The sequence below is a fragment of the Gopherus evgoodei genome, chromosome 2 (assembly GCF_007399415.2).
Source record: "Gopherus evgoodei ecotype Sinaloan lineage chromosome 2, rGopEvg1_v1.p, whole genome shotgun sequence".
NCBI lineage: Eukaryota > Metazoa > Chordata > Testudines > Testudinidae > Gopherus > Gopherus evgoodei.
The window spans coordinates 8482314-8499378 of record NC_044323.1 but is presented as its reverse complement, the minus strand read 5'-3'; the positions used below and the strand labels follow the sequence as shown (position 1 = coordinate 8499378).

Here is a 17065-nt window from a genome sequence, read left to right as displayed (position 1 = left end):
CAATCCCATCATCAGGGCTAGCAGAGGTGGGTTCCTAATATTATTTATTTATATATATATATATATAAAGAGAAAGGGAGGGAAGAGCGGGGGGAGAGAGAGTGTGTGTTGAAGGTGAATAATTGAAACCCAGTCAATAACATATGCAGCCCCAGCTACCTCTTATACTATAAGTCATAAAAAAGCAGATTGAAATACTTCCATAATTAGGAACCACAGGTTCAAATCTCAGCAGTAAATAAACTGAGAGCCATGCAGGTGAGTTTGCTTTTGTTACTCGGATGAGACCTAGATAACAGTTTGTGTCTGCGGGACATGGACATGGAAAAATCCCATTAACTCATGGTCTTGTCAGAGTAGGATTGTTCCAGGTAATGTATTAGAATTCCCTCCATTGCTTTGTCCAGTGCATTTTTCACTGGTTTAAGCTTTCACAGGTGCTTTCACAGGTTATCTTGGAGGAAATGATTCCAATCTCAATAGACCTCATTTGGATTTGTTTTTCCTGGTATCCATCCCACTGCTTTAGCTAAACAATCCCTCTCACTCTTTAGTTTTTACCCCTGGCAATACTTCTAGACTATCACCAAATATGAGCCCCTCTAGTCATGATTTGGCCAAACTAAGCTTTTTTAAGTTGCTCCTTGTGCATTAGTCACTCCACCCTCTGTTGTTGTTTCTCTTCCATGAATTTCTTCTGCTTAATCAATGAGATTGAGTTGCCCAGACATTCACATGATATTCGTTTCACCAGGATTTACTTGATGTGCTCTTTGTATCTGTAACTTTACAATGTTATTAATACTATTTGTAGAGCTGTTATTTTATTTATCTATTTGTTTTATAGTAGAAACTAGACCCTCCAATTTTGATCAGGGCCCAGCTGTGCCAGGTACCATACATGACCTGTCATAAACAGATAGCTAACGGTTAATGTCTCTTTCACCTGGAAAGGAGTAACCTGAAACACCTGACCAGAGGACCAATCAGGAAACAAGACTTTTTCAAATCTGGGTAGAGGGTAGTTTTGGGTGTGAGTTCTTTGTTCTTTGTCTTGTGTCTGTGCACTCTCGGCTCTGAGAGTGATCTTTCTGTCTTCTGGCTTTCTAATCTTCTGTTTCCAAGTTGTAAGTACAAAGATAGTAAGACAATAAGGTTTATATTGTTTTCTTTTGTATTTACATGTGTGTAGTTGCTGGAATGTGTTAAATTGTATTCATTTTGGATAAGGCTGTTTATTCATTTTTTTCTTTTAAGCAAATGACCCTGTATTTATCACCTTAATACAGAGAGACCATTTTTATGTCCTTTTCTTTCTTTTTATATAAAGTTTTCTTTTTAAGACCTGTTGGAGTTTTTCTTTAGTGGGGACTCCAGGGAATTGAGTCTGCAGCTCACCAGGGAATTGGTGGGAGGAAGAAGTCGGGGGAAAATCTCTTTGTGTTAGATTTACTAGCCTGACTTTGCATACCCTCTGGGTGAGGGGGGAGGAGGAGGAGAGATTAGCTCTCTCGGTACTTGTGTTTTCCAGGACTGGAAACAGGGAGGGCGGAGTCCCTCTGTTTAGATTCACGGAGCTTGCTTCTGTATATCTCTCCAGGAACCCAGGGAGGGAACACCTGGAGGGGAGGAGGGGGAAGGGAAATGGTTTATTCCCCTTTGTTGTGAGACTCAAGGAATCTGAGTCTTGGGTCCCCCAGGGAAGGTTTTGGGGAGACCACAGTGAGCTAGGCACTGTATAAAATACCTGGCTGGTGGCAGCGTTATCAGGTCCAAGCTGGTAACTAAGCTTGGAGGTTTTCATGCTAACACCCATATTTCGGACGCTAAGGTCCAGATCTGGGAAAAATGTTATGACATGACCCGAGTAAGAAATATTCCTTGCCTTGAAGAGTTTACAAGAGTAGGCAAGACAGACAGATGGTGGGAGAAAGATGGGGAACCGAAGCAAATTGAGATTAAATGACACAGGAAATTTACAGCAAAACTGAGAATTGAACCAACATGTCCCAAGTCTGTTAGTGCCTTAATCACAAGACCATCCTCCTCTTTGTCTCACTCTGATCCTGTTTGTCCCAATCCAGCCAAGAAAGGCAAATATTGCTTTGGTATCAATCCAACAACCTGTCCACCCTAAAAATGACACTCCCAACACTGACACTCCTTCTACTGATCATAAATCATTTAAATAAATCAAAACCCCGAAATCCTACCCCAAGCGGAGTTCTGACCCTGTAAAGGGAGACGTTCCAGACACTCTATAATGTCCACTAAGGTAAGGTCTTCACTAGTTCTCGGGATTTTACAGGAAGGGTGCATTAGGACTGTGGTGAGGGGTGTCATTAGAAAACTTAAGGTAGATAAATGGATTTCTATGTGTCTATGAGGCTGCCCATCACCGTGATATCTGAGTGCCAGTCTAAATGCTGATCCTGGTCACTATAGTTATGGTATCACTGTCATCCCTATATTTTTCTACATGATTGTTTTGCAGATGTCCTTCTTTCCATCATATTGGTTTCTCATTTTTGAAACAGAGATACTCAATATATATTTCCAAGAAGGGGAATGAAAACATCCATTTCTCTTATAAATGGAGTGTGCATTATGGAAATGTTTGAGTTGAATGTCTTCCGGAGATTAAATTAAGCGTGTGCTGCTATGTTGTTTTCCTTCCTACCATGGGTTCCCTATGGAAAAACGTGAGCAGAGATCAGTTCTAGCCATTAACCGAGGTTTCAAACAGGAGGCCTTTACAAAGAGTGACTGGTGTGCAGTTTTTCTGCTTGCCTTGTTGTAGACTCCTACTGCATATTAAAAAAAAAAGTCAAAGGCAGGGGAAAAATAGACAATTAAATAAAGCTGAAAAATGGTCATGTGTAGAGATGTGAAAATAGATTTTTTTTGGCTCACTGACTGTATCAAAAAATCAAAAAACATTGTTTCAGGTCACTGAACAAAATATTTTGTTTAACCCAAAACAAAATGTTTCATTTAGCTTTAGAGGTTTAACCTTTAAAATAAATAAATAAATAAAACTGAAGAAAAATTTCGAAAAGAAATCATTTTGAATTAAAAAAAAGAGTTCATTCTGAAAAAGTCAAAATGAAACTTCAGTTGTTCTGGAAAAATGTTTATAGATTTTTCGTATCAAAACAACTTGATGAATTTTACACCAATTTGTGTATTTCTGTCAACACGGTTTGCATTTTCAGTGACTTCTTATTGAATTTAACATGTGTGAGCTTCCACCCATGTGGATTCAGTTGCAGAATCGGGGCCCTGGGTCATGAGAAACTGAAAGTTGTCCTTGTCTAATGCCTAGGTGATTAGATTTGGAAGTCTCGTTGCAGTTTGAGATGGGCAGGTTTCCATGTCTTGCTGGCACAAAAACCTAGCCCCTTTGTTGGCCTTCTCTGCAGAGAGGCCGGGGAATGGAGAACAAACACTGCTACCATAGGACTGTAGGGAAATTTCCCACTGTCTGTGAGAAACATGGTGTGGCGCTACATAGAGGGCTCCAGTCTCTAGCAGTGTTGGTTCATCATCTCTTTTAAATAATTACAATAATAGAGTCCTGATGGCAATTATTTTAACACAGAGCGTCCATCCATCCATCATGTAACTAGCATATTTCTAATGCATGCATTACCATGGTGACTAAATGCCAGGCAGGTGAGTAAGTCATCAACTGGTCTTCAATCTTCTCCCACACTTTCCTCCTAATATCCCTCATGTCTTGCAGTAAGAGGGTAGAGATCCATCTCTATACCCTTCTCTGGGCTTCTCTGCCGAGGCTGCCCACAGGAGAACCAATTACCAGCTAACAATCTGAAATCCAGTCGGAGCCATTGTCTCTGCCTGGCTCCCATGTACACAGGGTCCTTTTAATGGAGTGACTCTTATTTTCCACCTCCTCACCGCTAAATGTCAGGATGGACTTTTTCTGTCCTCCTCGGCTCAGGTCTTATCTCTCTTTTATTATTTGATAAAAATCAGGAAGACAGTGCAGAAGTAATTAAATTCAGAACCTGAGCAGAGAGCGAGGTGAAGGCGGGAGGGAAGAAAGGGAGGGTGAGTATGGAGAGGTTTTTGTGAATCATTTTTCCTCCTCCATTTAGTGGAGGCCTGGACTGAGATGACTAATGTAGAAGGAGAGGGTTTTTTTTTTTTTAAATGAAAGGCTCTCAGCTTCCTGAATGCTGATATCTTGCCAGCAAGCTGCAGTCAAGGTTGAAATTGGAAGGAATATTGAACATCCCTCGATTGGAGAGTTATTTCATATTTGTCTTTGTCATTTATTTATTTATCTTGTTGCTTGCAACCCGTCTCCCTCCCTGTCTTCCTTTTATTTCTCCGTTTACTAGACTTTGCCCACACTTTTTTCTGCATTCTTTTCTTTTGTAACAATAACTGTTTCTTTCCCCACAACATGTATGATTCTGGTATTCATTTTTGAATTCTCTTTCCTTTTTTCGCCCATCATATATATGGTTTTTGTAAAAGCATCAAAGAATCCTGTGGCACCTTATAGACTAACACGTTTTGGAGCATAAGCTTTCGTGGGTGAATACCCACTTCATCAGATGCATGTAATGGAAATTTCCAGGGACAGGTATATATATGCAAGCATATACCTGCCTCTGGAAATTTCCACTAAATGCATCTGATGAAGTGGGTATTCACCCACGAAAGCTCATTCTCCAAAACGTCTGTTAGTCTATAAGGTGCCACAGGATTCTTTGCTGCTTTTACAGATCCAGAATAACATGGCTACCCCTCTGATATATGGTTTTTGTGTTATCTTTGATCCCTCTGTTAGATTTTCCCTTTTTTCCCCCTCTTTTTTTGGTCATGTTAGTGAACGGTATGCCAAACTGAGAGCCCGGGGAAATTGTGTCTCCCATATATCTCCAGAGAACTAGGGCCAGATTCCCAGCTGCTGTCAATTGACATGGCTGGTGATGACTTCACTGGATCTAAGAGTCCAGCCCCTTGATTCAGCTCAAGAAGTGAAAGTTCCCCAGTACGTCCATTGGGGGACTCAGTCTAGTCCTGGGGTAGTTCAGTGTTCATGCCCCTTCAATCCCTGGCCTTGTGCCAATTGTTACATTCAGTCCCTTTACTTTTCTTTGGAGGTGTTTAGCTTTTATCATTTATATTGTTTCAATAGTGCCTTTGTTCCAGATTATCGATAGCACAATAGTGTCCATGCCCCCTCCCTCATTCAAGGATCAGGACCCTGTTGTACTAGGAGCTGTACGCACAAGTAACATGAGGTTGGCTCTTGACTTACTCAGCTCACAATCTAGGTAGTATAACCTCTGTTCCAGGCCTGTTCCTTTTTCTCACAACTCCCCTTCTTATTTCTCATTATTTATAATTCTCGTACTGTTTCGTTGCAGAGACCTGAGCTGAGTCTTGAAGAAAGCAACACTGGGATCGGCAGATGGTGTGTGCTTGAGCCAGTAGACCAGCTCTAAGTTGCTACCAATTGGCTACATATCTATTAGGAGAAGATGGCCATCTCCTTGGAGATCTGCTTCTTCACTCTTGTGCTCCTGCCTCTGGTATGGAATCCCAGGAACAATGGGTGCATGTCTCTGTAATGGCGTACTGCGGGTGCATGTTTTTTAAATGCATGGGGTTGTCAGCCCACACTAGGAGAAGGGCCTGTTGCTGACAATGATTGATGGTGCTCCAGCTTCCCCCTTAGCTGCTATTAAACCACTTTCAGTGCCTAGGGCAGATGGGGGTAGAATGATGCTCACCGCCCTTTTTGAAATGGGAAGAAGGCAGGGTCATAAAGGAACATGGTCAGGGTTAAAACAGCAGCCAAGATTGCCAAGTGCCACTCGCGTTTTTGGAGGCCTCCGTTTTTGGATGCCCAACTTGAGACAACCTAAAAAGGGGCCTGCTTTTTAGAAAGTGCTGAAAACCATGACTTTAAGATGTGTCAAGCTGGGCACCCAAAGGCACTAGTCACTTTTTTAAGACTCTTGAGCTGTATTCAAGAATTATAGGTATCACAAGATCTGTAGGCGAAAGATGCTTGGTAAGGATGTAGCTGCAGCAGATTATTTACAGCTGTATCTGTAGCGAATTACTTACAGATACTGCCACACTGCTTCATGCATTTCAGTTCAGCTCTTTACTAGAGTAGTGACTTCTCGGGGTTTCTCAGAAAACATTACATAGAGCGAGTCCCTGGGATATATTGTGTTTAAACCCTGAATCCCAGCCTTATTAATAGCTCCCAGTAACTTTTGAATACAGAATGCTACACAATTGCTTAGATATTTACATTTTAATGCACCCAGACAAGCTAAGCATTGTAAAAGGCTACTTAAAATAAGATTATGTAATGCATTAAACAATAGCTATTTGATCCAGGTGTTTGACTATTTTTCGTATAGACATTTTGCTGCTATACGATGAATTTACAACATCTGGATCACAAGGTACAGCACACAGCATACCATTTATACTCCTTTATTTAAACACATGTAGATGTACATTCTTTCGCCTCAGGTCTTCTTCAGAGATTACTTTCACACTCCAAAATGTGGAGTTTATCAGCTGGAATGAGGCAGGCGTCATTTGGACAATCCCGGTTTCTGGTTTGGGAAACAGGAAAGCCATGCCAATGGCATCCATCAGATACTGAAACAACACATTTCACTTTCTGTTCCAGTGTGAATTGACTTGGATGCTCCAAAGTCCAACTGGCTGGGATAGATAATAGGTGAAACAAGATAGCACACTAGAAGAACATCAGATTATGGGGACATGGGAAGGAGATTGTTAATGTACAATGAGGCTACCAAAACAGAAGAAAACAGTGAAAAAGAAAGCTCCAATGATCTAGAAACTCACCACTCTCTCCTCCCATGCTGTTATCATGGGCATTGGACTGGATATGAACCACAATTTTAAAGATGAAAGGATCTATATTCAACTGCAAAGCTCCAGAGCAAGGCAAATTTCACTTTGATTCCTTGTTAGTGTGGGTACAGGAATCACGTGGGCCCTGAAAGGTTCAAAAGAGTGATTAAATGGTGAGCATGCTGTTGTCTCTTAATGCTCTCTTACACCTTACCTCTCTTTCTCTAAGAAAGTAGGGTCAATTCCCATTCACTTCAGCGGAGGTCAGGATTTATCCCCAGGTTCTCAAAAACTGAGCATTAGTCACTTTTTGAACCTGTCCCAATAGTAGTCGTATTTTTAAAATAATTAATTATTAAGGGCTTTTCCACACCAGCGTTTTTCAACCTTTTTTTCATTTGTAGGCCGCTAAAAAATTTCAGATGGAGGCACGGACCCCTTTGGATATCTTAGACATAGTCTGTGGATCCCAGGGGTCTGCAGACCTCAAGTTGAAAACCGCAGTTCTATGGTAACAACAACCTTTTTCAGGCCCCTTAGACATATTCTGTAGACCCCCAGAGGTCCACAGACCCCAGGTTGAAAACCACTGGTCTACATGGTATGTTAGTGCTCACTAGCTGGGCTGTAAATTCAAGAGCACACCAGCGGGTCATGCACTAACTGGCCCATATGTACCCTGTTGACATGTGCTAAAAGTTCCCTACGTTAGCACGTGCCAGCAGTGTCCACATGGGCCAGCTGATGTGCAACATCCCATGTGGTGTGCACAAATACATCATGTCACTTGAACGAAAAGAAAATGACCTCTCTTTCCTGCATGTTTTCTCGAGTGTGGAAATCAGCACGGTAACTTTAAAAAAAAAAAAAAGGAAAATTAACAGCAAGAAGAATGGAATGAGATCCAATACATGCTATTACAATGCCACCGTGGAACACTGCACCGTTAGCTTAATGACTTCGCATGACAAAAAAATCCCTGTCACGGGTTAGTGTCTGTAACCAGAAAAGGAGTTTCACATATTTAAAAGTAAAGAGATAAACTCCCTGGCTTGAGATTCAGCCAAGCACTGTGACCCCAGGTGTGGGGCTCTGTCCTGCCTAAAGGCATTTTTGGTGAAATCTTGGCTCCATTGAAGTCAATGAGAGTTCTGCTCTTCACTTCAGTGGGGCCAGGATTTCACACGCAGCGCTGGAATTGCTCTCCTGGCCAGATGCTCACCAGGCTGCTGTTTGGGTCCCAATGCACTGGACCTGTGTGCTCTCAAGCATTCCTTCCACACAGCAGGCAGCAGCCCTGTATTTCCCTTTGGCCTTCCTGGCATGAATCCTTGGTACAGTTGGGGCTCTACAGCTCAGCTGCCCCATGCCCCTAGGACCAGTGCTGAAGCCCCAAGATATGCCAGTCATTTTTTCAGAGCTCGAATCTTGTGGGAACTCTGGGTTTGCAGTTCCCCTTTTAGGGACGTGGGATAGTGGAAAAAGCACAAATAAACAGGGTTTGTAAGGGTTTCCAAATGCAATTACTTTTTACTTCGATATCCTGAGAAATACACATTCTAGGCAAAACAATGAAACTACCAATATACATTTCCCAGCTTCAGGTTTTTGAACATTCCTGAGTGCTCTCTGGGTTTAGCTCAGAGGCCTCTAGACTGTCCTCTGGGGTGTCCTGGATCCTTTCTCTCCTCTTGCACATGGCTTCCTCTCCAGATCATGGAGTCTCTCTGGTCCCTTCTCGCTCTCTCTAAAATATTAAGTGAAAGACCATCTCTTTGTCAGGTAACCCCCACTCAGCCTTACCTGGTTATCAAAGCCCTTCACCAGGTGATCGATTGCTTACATATCTCCCCACTTGAATTCAGATTTGGTGGTTTGACTTATGTGGCAATTATCTCTTTTTGTCCTAGGATGCTCCCTTTAAAAAGGGCAATCATCAATATTTAACAACCCTCTGTCGTTAGCCCTTTGCCACCCAGGGCCGCCCAGAGGATTCCAGGGACCTGGGGTTTTCGGTGACGGGAGACCCTTCTGTTCCGGGACCTGCTGCCGAAGTGCCCCGAAGACCCACGGTGGGATTCCCTGCCACCGAATTACTGCCAAAACGGGACTGCCGCTGAAGTGCAACCAGGCGCGGGAGGGCCCCCGCCGTTGGTCTTCGGGTCACTTTGGCGGTGGGTCCCGGAAGGGAAGGGCCCCCCATTGCCGAATTACCACCAAAGACCCTCGGCGGCGGGTCCCGCTTTGGCGGTAATTCGCCGGCAGGGGTCCTTCCGCCCCGGAGAGGGAGGACCCTTTGCTGGCGAAGACTGGGAGCGGAAGAAGCTCCGGGGCTGGGACCCACGAAAGTTTTCCGGGGCCCTCGGAGAGAGTGAAGGACCCTGCTCCAGGGGCCCCGAAAAACTCTTGTGGGGGCCTCTGTGGGGCCCGGGGCAAATTGCCCCTCTTGCCCCGCCCCCCCCCGGCGACCCTGTTGCCACCACTGTTAGTCCAAGACAGAGATAAAAAGAGGTAAAAAGACATCAGGACAGCATAGACCAGCCTTACAATCAAATTGGAGTTTCCAGTCTGACAGAGAGATAAAGTCCCTAAAATCAGACAAAGTCCAAAAGCTGTACGTAGGCAGTGCTCTAACCCTGTCTCTTCAAACAGGCAGCTGCTGAACTGACGAGATACAGGAGGCATTTAAGATGGCAGGACAAGGTGGCAAAGAAAAAGCCTCTTGCCCTTGTGCTAGTGAGGCTGGAAGAGGGAACTGAGGGGAGGCTGATGCTAGATAAGATGAGGAATTGGGAATGACAAGCTCAATGAGATTTGTAGACTCAGATTTTCAAGGCAAGAAGGGATCATTATGATCATCTAATCCAATCTCCTTCACAACATAGGTCATATAACAGCGGTTCCACAACTTTTTGTAAGCATGACCCTATTTTAATTAATTATTTCTGTCTGGGACCCCAGATAGCATGGGGGACACCCGGGGCGGCTCCAGGCACCAGCACACCAAGCGCATGCCTGGGGTGGCAAGCCATGGGGGGCGCTCTGCCGGTTGCCACGAGGGTGGCAGGGAGGTGGCCTTCGGCGGCATGCCTGCGGTGGGTCTGCTGGTCCCATGGCTTCGGCGGACCTCCCACAGGTGTACCGCTGAATCGGCGGGACCGGGGACCTCCCGCAGGCAAGCCACCGAAGGCAGCCTGCCTGCCGTGCTTGGGGTGGCAAAATACCTAGAGCCGCCCCTGAGGACACCATTTTGTAGAGCAATATGGAGTCCCCCACACAGCGTAACTTTGCACGCACAGTACATATCATGTCACACTGTGCAGATGATGGCACTTTGTAGAGCAAAATAGTGCCCACCATGTGATGTGACCTTTCCCACACTGTGCGTGCGAGCTCACGCTTTGCAGAGCAAAAGGGTGTCCTTAGCACACTAGGGATTGGTACAAACCCATCTGCTGACGGCACGACCCCATTCAGTGTTGCAACCCACACTGTAGAATTTCATCCAGTGATTCTGCATCCAGCCAAATGACTTGTGGTTGAATTAGACCATAACTTCTTTAAATCATTCCATTTGCTAGAGAAATTCTCCACAGACCTTGATACAGAGGCGTGTCTAGAGGAATCCCAGAAAAGGTTTTAGGAAGGAGCCATCCAAGGGCCCCTGAAGTGGGAATCTTCTGACAAGATTTTCAAAAACCTGACTCTCAATATTGAACGTCCAGCAAAGGACACATTTAAAGTGGCCTGATTTCCAGAGGGTTGCTGCTCAGAAATTGAGGCCCATTTCACATGTCTCAGATTGGGCACCCAGAGATTGAAACACCCGAAATTACTAGTCACTTTAAAACAAAAATCTTGTCCCTCATTTTTAAAGGTGAATTGTGTTGTTCTTGTAACTATATAATAGCTCTCTTGAGCTTCCAGGTGAATGGACTTCCTGGTAAGTGTCAAAAGGCAAGAAGCCACTGCTTACTATCTCTTGCATTACAGTAAGTTGCTATGATCGCAGTTATGGATAATTTAATGATTGACTGTGGCTTCTGTAATGAGCGGCACTCATTTGGTCACAATCAACGACCAGAAGGCAAACCAGGGTTAATAGAGTAGAATATTCGTCTTTCATGCATATTATTTTTCAGTGGCTCTGTACTGGTTGACAGTGCAGGATTTTGCTATAGTCTCCTGGAGGGTTCCAGAGAGGAACATCACTGATTCCACCCCCCCCTCGTTATTGGAAAGACTTATGCCCCAGGTAGAGTTTTTATTATAATTTCTTTGTGTGTTAATTATTCATTCATTCTTCCTCCCTCGAGTTTCCTCTCTCAAGCTGGAGCCTGTGCATATTGCACTAATGTTATTTACACTGTGTGCCTTGTTGTGGCCGCAAATTGCATTGCAGTATCTGTACTAGTGGGTTTGCTCTGCTTTGACTCTCTGATCAAAAGTGACATGGATCCCCTTCACTCCTGGATCTCCCTGCTCTGTACAGTATCGATGTCTGGAAGCCAATCACATTCTCTTGCTGAATTTTATCAGGTTCCTTTCTTAGGTCAGTTGCAGATATCACTGCAAAGTTTTAGAGCAAACTAATTTCCTTCTTACTTGCCACAGACTAAGAGGCCCCCTCTAAAATGCTTTCTTTCCCACACCCTGCTGCTTTGTTTTGCCTTTCCACCCACACCACTGATGTTTGATAAATCTGTATGGTACTTGCATGACTCCCATCAACGTAGTATCTGAGCACTTCGCAAGCTTCAATGTCTTTATTCTCACAACCCCCTTGTGAGGCAGAGCTGTTATTCCCAATTTACAGATGTGGAACCGAGGCACATAGAGATTAAGTGACTTGCCCAAGGTCACACAGGAAGTCTGTGGCAAAGCAGGGAATCAAACCCAGGTCTCCTGAATCCCAGACTAGCACTCTAATTAGTGGTAAAGTCACTTAGTGCCTCAGTACCCTATCTGTAAAATGGGAATAATAGCCCTGCTTCACAGGAGTGTTGGCATCTCTTGGCATGACGTAAATTCCATAAGGCAGTGGGATGAACTGGATTCATAGTCCTCTTTTATACTTAGAATAAAGCCAGCACTGGGAGAAACCAATGTAGCCACACCACTGCAAACCCCAAATTATAGACAAAGAAAGCCATGACTTGCACTGGTTGAACATTCCTTGTTTCAAGTCAGGGTGAACTCAACCAGTGCAAGTCATGCCTTTTCTTGTCTACACTTGGAGATTGCACCTGTTCAGCTCATTGACTGAATGCTCATGATGGTCCCTTCTGGCCTTAAAGTCTATTTTCTGCATATTGCAGGCTACAGAACCTCACATCTCCTGTAATAAGCCCATAACCTCTTTGAGTTACTGATGTCTGGTCCCTGATTGCAGAATCAAGGCTAATACCAATTATAGACAAGGCCATGTGATCCCCTTCCAGTGAGGAGAGGATGAAAGGGGAAAAAATATCCAAAAATCCTCTGCTTATTTCCTCCCATGGAAATCCGTAAGAGTAGAGCTCATCAGAACAAACGCCTCCAGGGACTAAGGGCCACCACAGACCTCACTACCTTCCACTTCAAGTGCAAGGTGCCTTTCTTTGACCTCCCTTCCGTAACATAAACCCAGAGTAGTGTATCCATTAACCCCCAAACCCTACCCAAATCTTCTACTGCATTCACAATTGTCACCTGTGTGGGGTGGGAACGAGCGAGAGAGAACAAGCCGCATGTGACAGATGTTAGGCATTAATGTGATGCGCTACTGGAAGGTGCTCAGATACTACAGTGTTGAGGGGGGTAGAAGAGTCTCTATAGAATAGAGTCCTATCACTTTGTCCTTCACTCATGGGAGGCAGTAGAAGAGACAAAGAAAGGGCAGAGGATGCGCTCTTTTCACCACATGGAGCATGAATGTCTGGGAACTCCTGGACAGCAGTGCCATGAATTTTGGAAGAGCTGAGCATATCCCTGCTTTTCTAGACTGCCCTTGCTCCTGGCAACTTCCCTGATTGCAGCAATGCCTCCCCGTCTCTTTCGGAGGAGGAAGTCAATATCGCTTTGAGAAGCATCATCCGTGGCATGAATTCTACAGCTCATCCGTGGCCATGGAATACATCTCTAATGGTGTGTGTATGTGTGTGTACAGTACCTGCACAATGGGGCCCTGATCCCGGAGTTAGGATGGATACTGAAAAAGTTGTTATTAAACCTCATGCTTCTGAGCGTAAGCCCATTTCTAACGAGTGGTGTATGTCTATACTGCAGTCATGGAGTGTGACTGCAGTTTGAGTAGACCTACCTGAGCTAGCTTCACTGCTCCCACTACCCAAGCTAGCTAGATTAAAGCAGGTGAGCTTGTACAGCCTGGGCTGAAGCCTGGGCTGCCACAGTTTCACTGCTCTGCTACCTGAACGAGCTAGATTAAAGCTAAAGCTAACACAAGCTGCAATCACACCCCGGCTGCAGTGTAGACCTACTACCCTTAGAGACCAGGAGCAGATCTATCGTGGAGGGCAGATTATCCCATATTCGCCTTCTGTGGGGTTCTTGCACTTTTCTCTGAAGCATCTGCTACTAGTGGCTCTCAGAGACAGGATACTGAGCTAGGTGGATCTCAGGTCTGATCCAGGCACTACTGGACATTCCTAGGCACTATAGTAACGCAAACAATAGAGGCATTATTACTAATGGGGTTAAAGTGCTTTTAACATAAATGGATCTGATTTTTATCTGTGTCCTCAGCAAGGTCAGAGCTGATGAGGTATCATGGATGCCGTCACTTTATCAGATTTATATTCAACCTCTCTCTCATTCCTTTCTCTGTCCTGCCTACATGTGCCTTGTTTTCATTTGTCCAACATTTCCCTGCACCCTTTTCTCTCTGCTGTCACTTTCCTTGTCATTTGACTAAGTTTATTTAAGCACATATCTGCAAATGCAGTAGGGGTGTTTTTACTGGAAACGTTAACAAAGTCATCATAAAATTATTGAGAAAATGGTGTCTTAAAACATGGCTCCTTTGTCTGGTACAAAAAGCACTCGAGAAACAAAGAAATTCATGAGTCACAAAGTTGCATTTGGATTTGAACTGAATCTTAAATGCGACTGCAATGCAGGTATTTTAACTGTCTGTAATAATTCAGTCAGATGTATTTCTTGAGCTAATGCTTGGAGTTTTCTGTGGATGCACTCTGAATGCCACATGGCTTGAAAGTCCAGATGGTAAAATATTCCATCCGATGGTTGATTAGTTGGATTACTGAGATGTGCCTTGAAGTCCCTGACAAAGGAAGGTGTAATTGATTCTCCTTGTATACTAATAGTGAGGTGTGCAAGACAGCAAGGTAAATATAAGCTGGGGGAGGCAGAGAACCTCTACGAGATCAGAGCTCTGTAGCTGTATCTGACAGCGTCAAACCTCCATTTACTAAGGCGAGGAAAGGACCCAGACATATTTTCTCCAATCCTATTGGCTGAGAGGAGATAGATTGCTAGATCTTTTTAAGGGCATCTTGTCCCCTGACCTTCTTGCTGCTCTCCATAATCCACTTACAGCTCTGCTCTGTCCTTTTATTACACTGGGATAAATTCAGACGGGATCATATAAACTTGGGCCTCTTGTGATTTAAGATGAGGCAGTTCTTTTTAGAGGCATTCTTGGTTGCTTCATTTGCCTAGTTCCTCTTCCTCCCTGCTGATGCATCTTTGAGGACACGCAATTTCCTCTTCTTCCCAACTGTGATGAGTGCAAATAAAGGCACTTGTTCTCTTCCCCTCTCCTCCGACTACCTTTGTTTCCTTGCTTGGCTATTACCAAGTAGCTTTTGTCGGAGAAAAACTCAGTTCTCATGTTTTGTTTGGGTGCAGCAGAGTCAGATACTTTATTCTGTTTAGCAGCTACAACAGGGAGAGAGTGCACTAGGACATAGGGTCTCACCCTTCCTAGACAGGTCTCTCAATAGGTAAACAATTACAACAAGCATTTATACTTTTGTTACAGACAATAACATTATACATAGGTCATCCTGATATCTTGTTTTTCTCACTTCTGAGAGACACCAGTCTATCTACACATTATCTACACAAGGTCAAAACCACTTCTCACACAGTTCTTTTCTGCTCGCCTCACACAATCCTCGCTTCTACAAATCTCGCGTTATTAGGGTTACAGTTAGCCTCACTCTGGCTAACAGAGACTGTCAGGCATTAAGTTCCCCTACAAATCCCTGTCAGTTCTTTCTGTACTTCCACACCGTGAACCAGTTCTTCTTCCTTTTCTCCATTCAGATGTTTTTGATCTCAAGATCTTGTATTCCCATTAGAAAGGTCGAGGACTCCAAGTGGGGTGGGATATTGTCTGCCACAGGAACCCCTAACACAGATGTGCCTGGGACCCAACCATTTCATATAAATACACTTATATATCTCCAAGGTCCCCTGTTCAAATAAGAACCAGGGTTGAGCCAGAAGCATATGCATTGCACAGCGGAAAACCTCAGGGAACTAAGTATTATTACTGCTCCTACTTATTGCTACTACCACTGCCATTATATGTAACACATATAGATAGTGCTATAGGTGTACCGAGGAGTAAGAGGCAATCAACAAGACACTGGCTGGGCCCACACACATATGCCATTGTGGCTAATAATCGGTCTGGGCACACAACGCAAGCAAGGTGGTTCACAGGAAGAAGATTGAGCAATTTCTGGTGAGACCTGTTCTGATCGGAGAGTCATGGTCCAAGAGTCTAGAATAACACAAGCTGAACTGTGCCAAAGTTCACTGCAGGCTTGTGAATAATATCAGGTTGCCTAGGAGAGGCCAGTGTTTAAATAAAGTTCAAACAAGACCATGCTAGAAACCACATGGGGATACTTTGCAGAGGTCGTGTAAAGCAGAGTTTCGCTCTCTGTGCACGTATGCGGCATCTTTCATCCGAAGATCTCAAATCTGTATTAATTAATACATAGTATTAGAAGATCATCTTGAGGATTAGAGCACTGGACAGGGCCTCAAAAGATGTAGGTTCAGTTCCAAGGACTGCCACGGTGTCCCCTGTGTGACCTTGGGAAAGTCAGATTTCCTGTGTTCTCCATCTGTACAAGGATGCTAATAATACTATCTTGTCTACTTAGACTATAAACTCTTTGGGTCGAGATGATTTTTTACTGTCTGTTTATGCAACAATTGGCAGCTGGGCCTGCAGGTGACTGAGCTGCTATGCCGATAAAAGCAATAGACATATAGATATAGATAGAATGTCAGACACGATTAAGATAAAAGTTGTTATATAAGATAATGTTGTTTTTTCTGTACATCCATAATTGCAAAACATCTAGATCTGAACCCATTTCATAAGCTTCTGGTTATGCGCACACATAGCTATCTAAACATTGATACTTTTTTATTTAGGCTTAACAGATATCTGCGTCTTAAAAATGTTTGTTTGGTAGCAGATAACAAAGCACAAAATGGTTGCCTTACATTAAAACCTTCCCCCCAGTCTGGTAGTAGCCATAATGATATCTGTGACAAGCAAACAGCGTGGGGCCTACAGAGATTTAGGGTCTTTTATTATGATTTTTCCCTCTTGTTTTGTATTTGTAAATTTGGAGGACTATTGGATGAACAGTTAAATAAAAATAAAATATTAGATTCTCTGGGAAAGAGCATGTAAAATAAAATGTCAGATTCAGTGATTTTTTTTTGATGTTGTTCAGTTATTAATATCCAGCTCCTGGAGGGAAATTATTCAAGTCTGTAACAAAAGTGTTGCTGGGCTTTGCTTCCTTTCTATTGCTGAATCAGCAGCCTGTGCAGATTTACTGTACAGTTAGCTCTCAGAGAGACAGCCTCAGTGCAGACTGCTAGTTGTGTTAATAAAGACACAGGAGTGCAAGCCAAAGGGTAGAAAGGAAGGGTCTGAGCAAAAAAAGGAAATTTTCTTTGTATTGCTTACCTGTCATTTACTACAGCTCTGTGGCATTAGTCAGGAACTCAGGTATTCTAAGACTGGCTCTCTCATTGGTTCAATCCACGGCCTTTGATAGGCATCTATACATTATGGGCCTCAGTTTCCCCATCTCAAGCACAACACTTGTTTGCTTGACTGGGATGTTGTATGGGATGCATTAGTCAAACTCTGTAAAGCCCATCAAGAAATATATTGCTGCCA

At 43.7% G+C, this 17065-nt stretch overlaps 1 protein-coding gene across 10 annotated transcripts in view; it reads left to right on the top strand.

The window, feature by feature from the left end:
- The window catches only part of ADCYAP1R1 (ADCYAP receptor type I), a 204523-nt gene that overhangs the window by 49581 nt on the left and 137877 nt on the right, over positions 1–17065 (top strand). For all 10 annotated transcript variants that reach the window (XM_030549961.1, XM_030549955.1, XM_030549959.1 and 7 more), the window contains exon 2: positions 5406–5570. In XM_030549961.1, the coding sequence (XP_030405821.1) occupies positions 5520–5570 (51 nt within the window). In that variant the 5' untranslated portion in view covers positions 5406–5519. The remainder of the gene's footprint in view (positions 1–5405; positions 5571–17065) is intronic.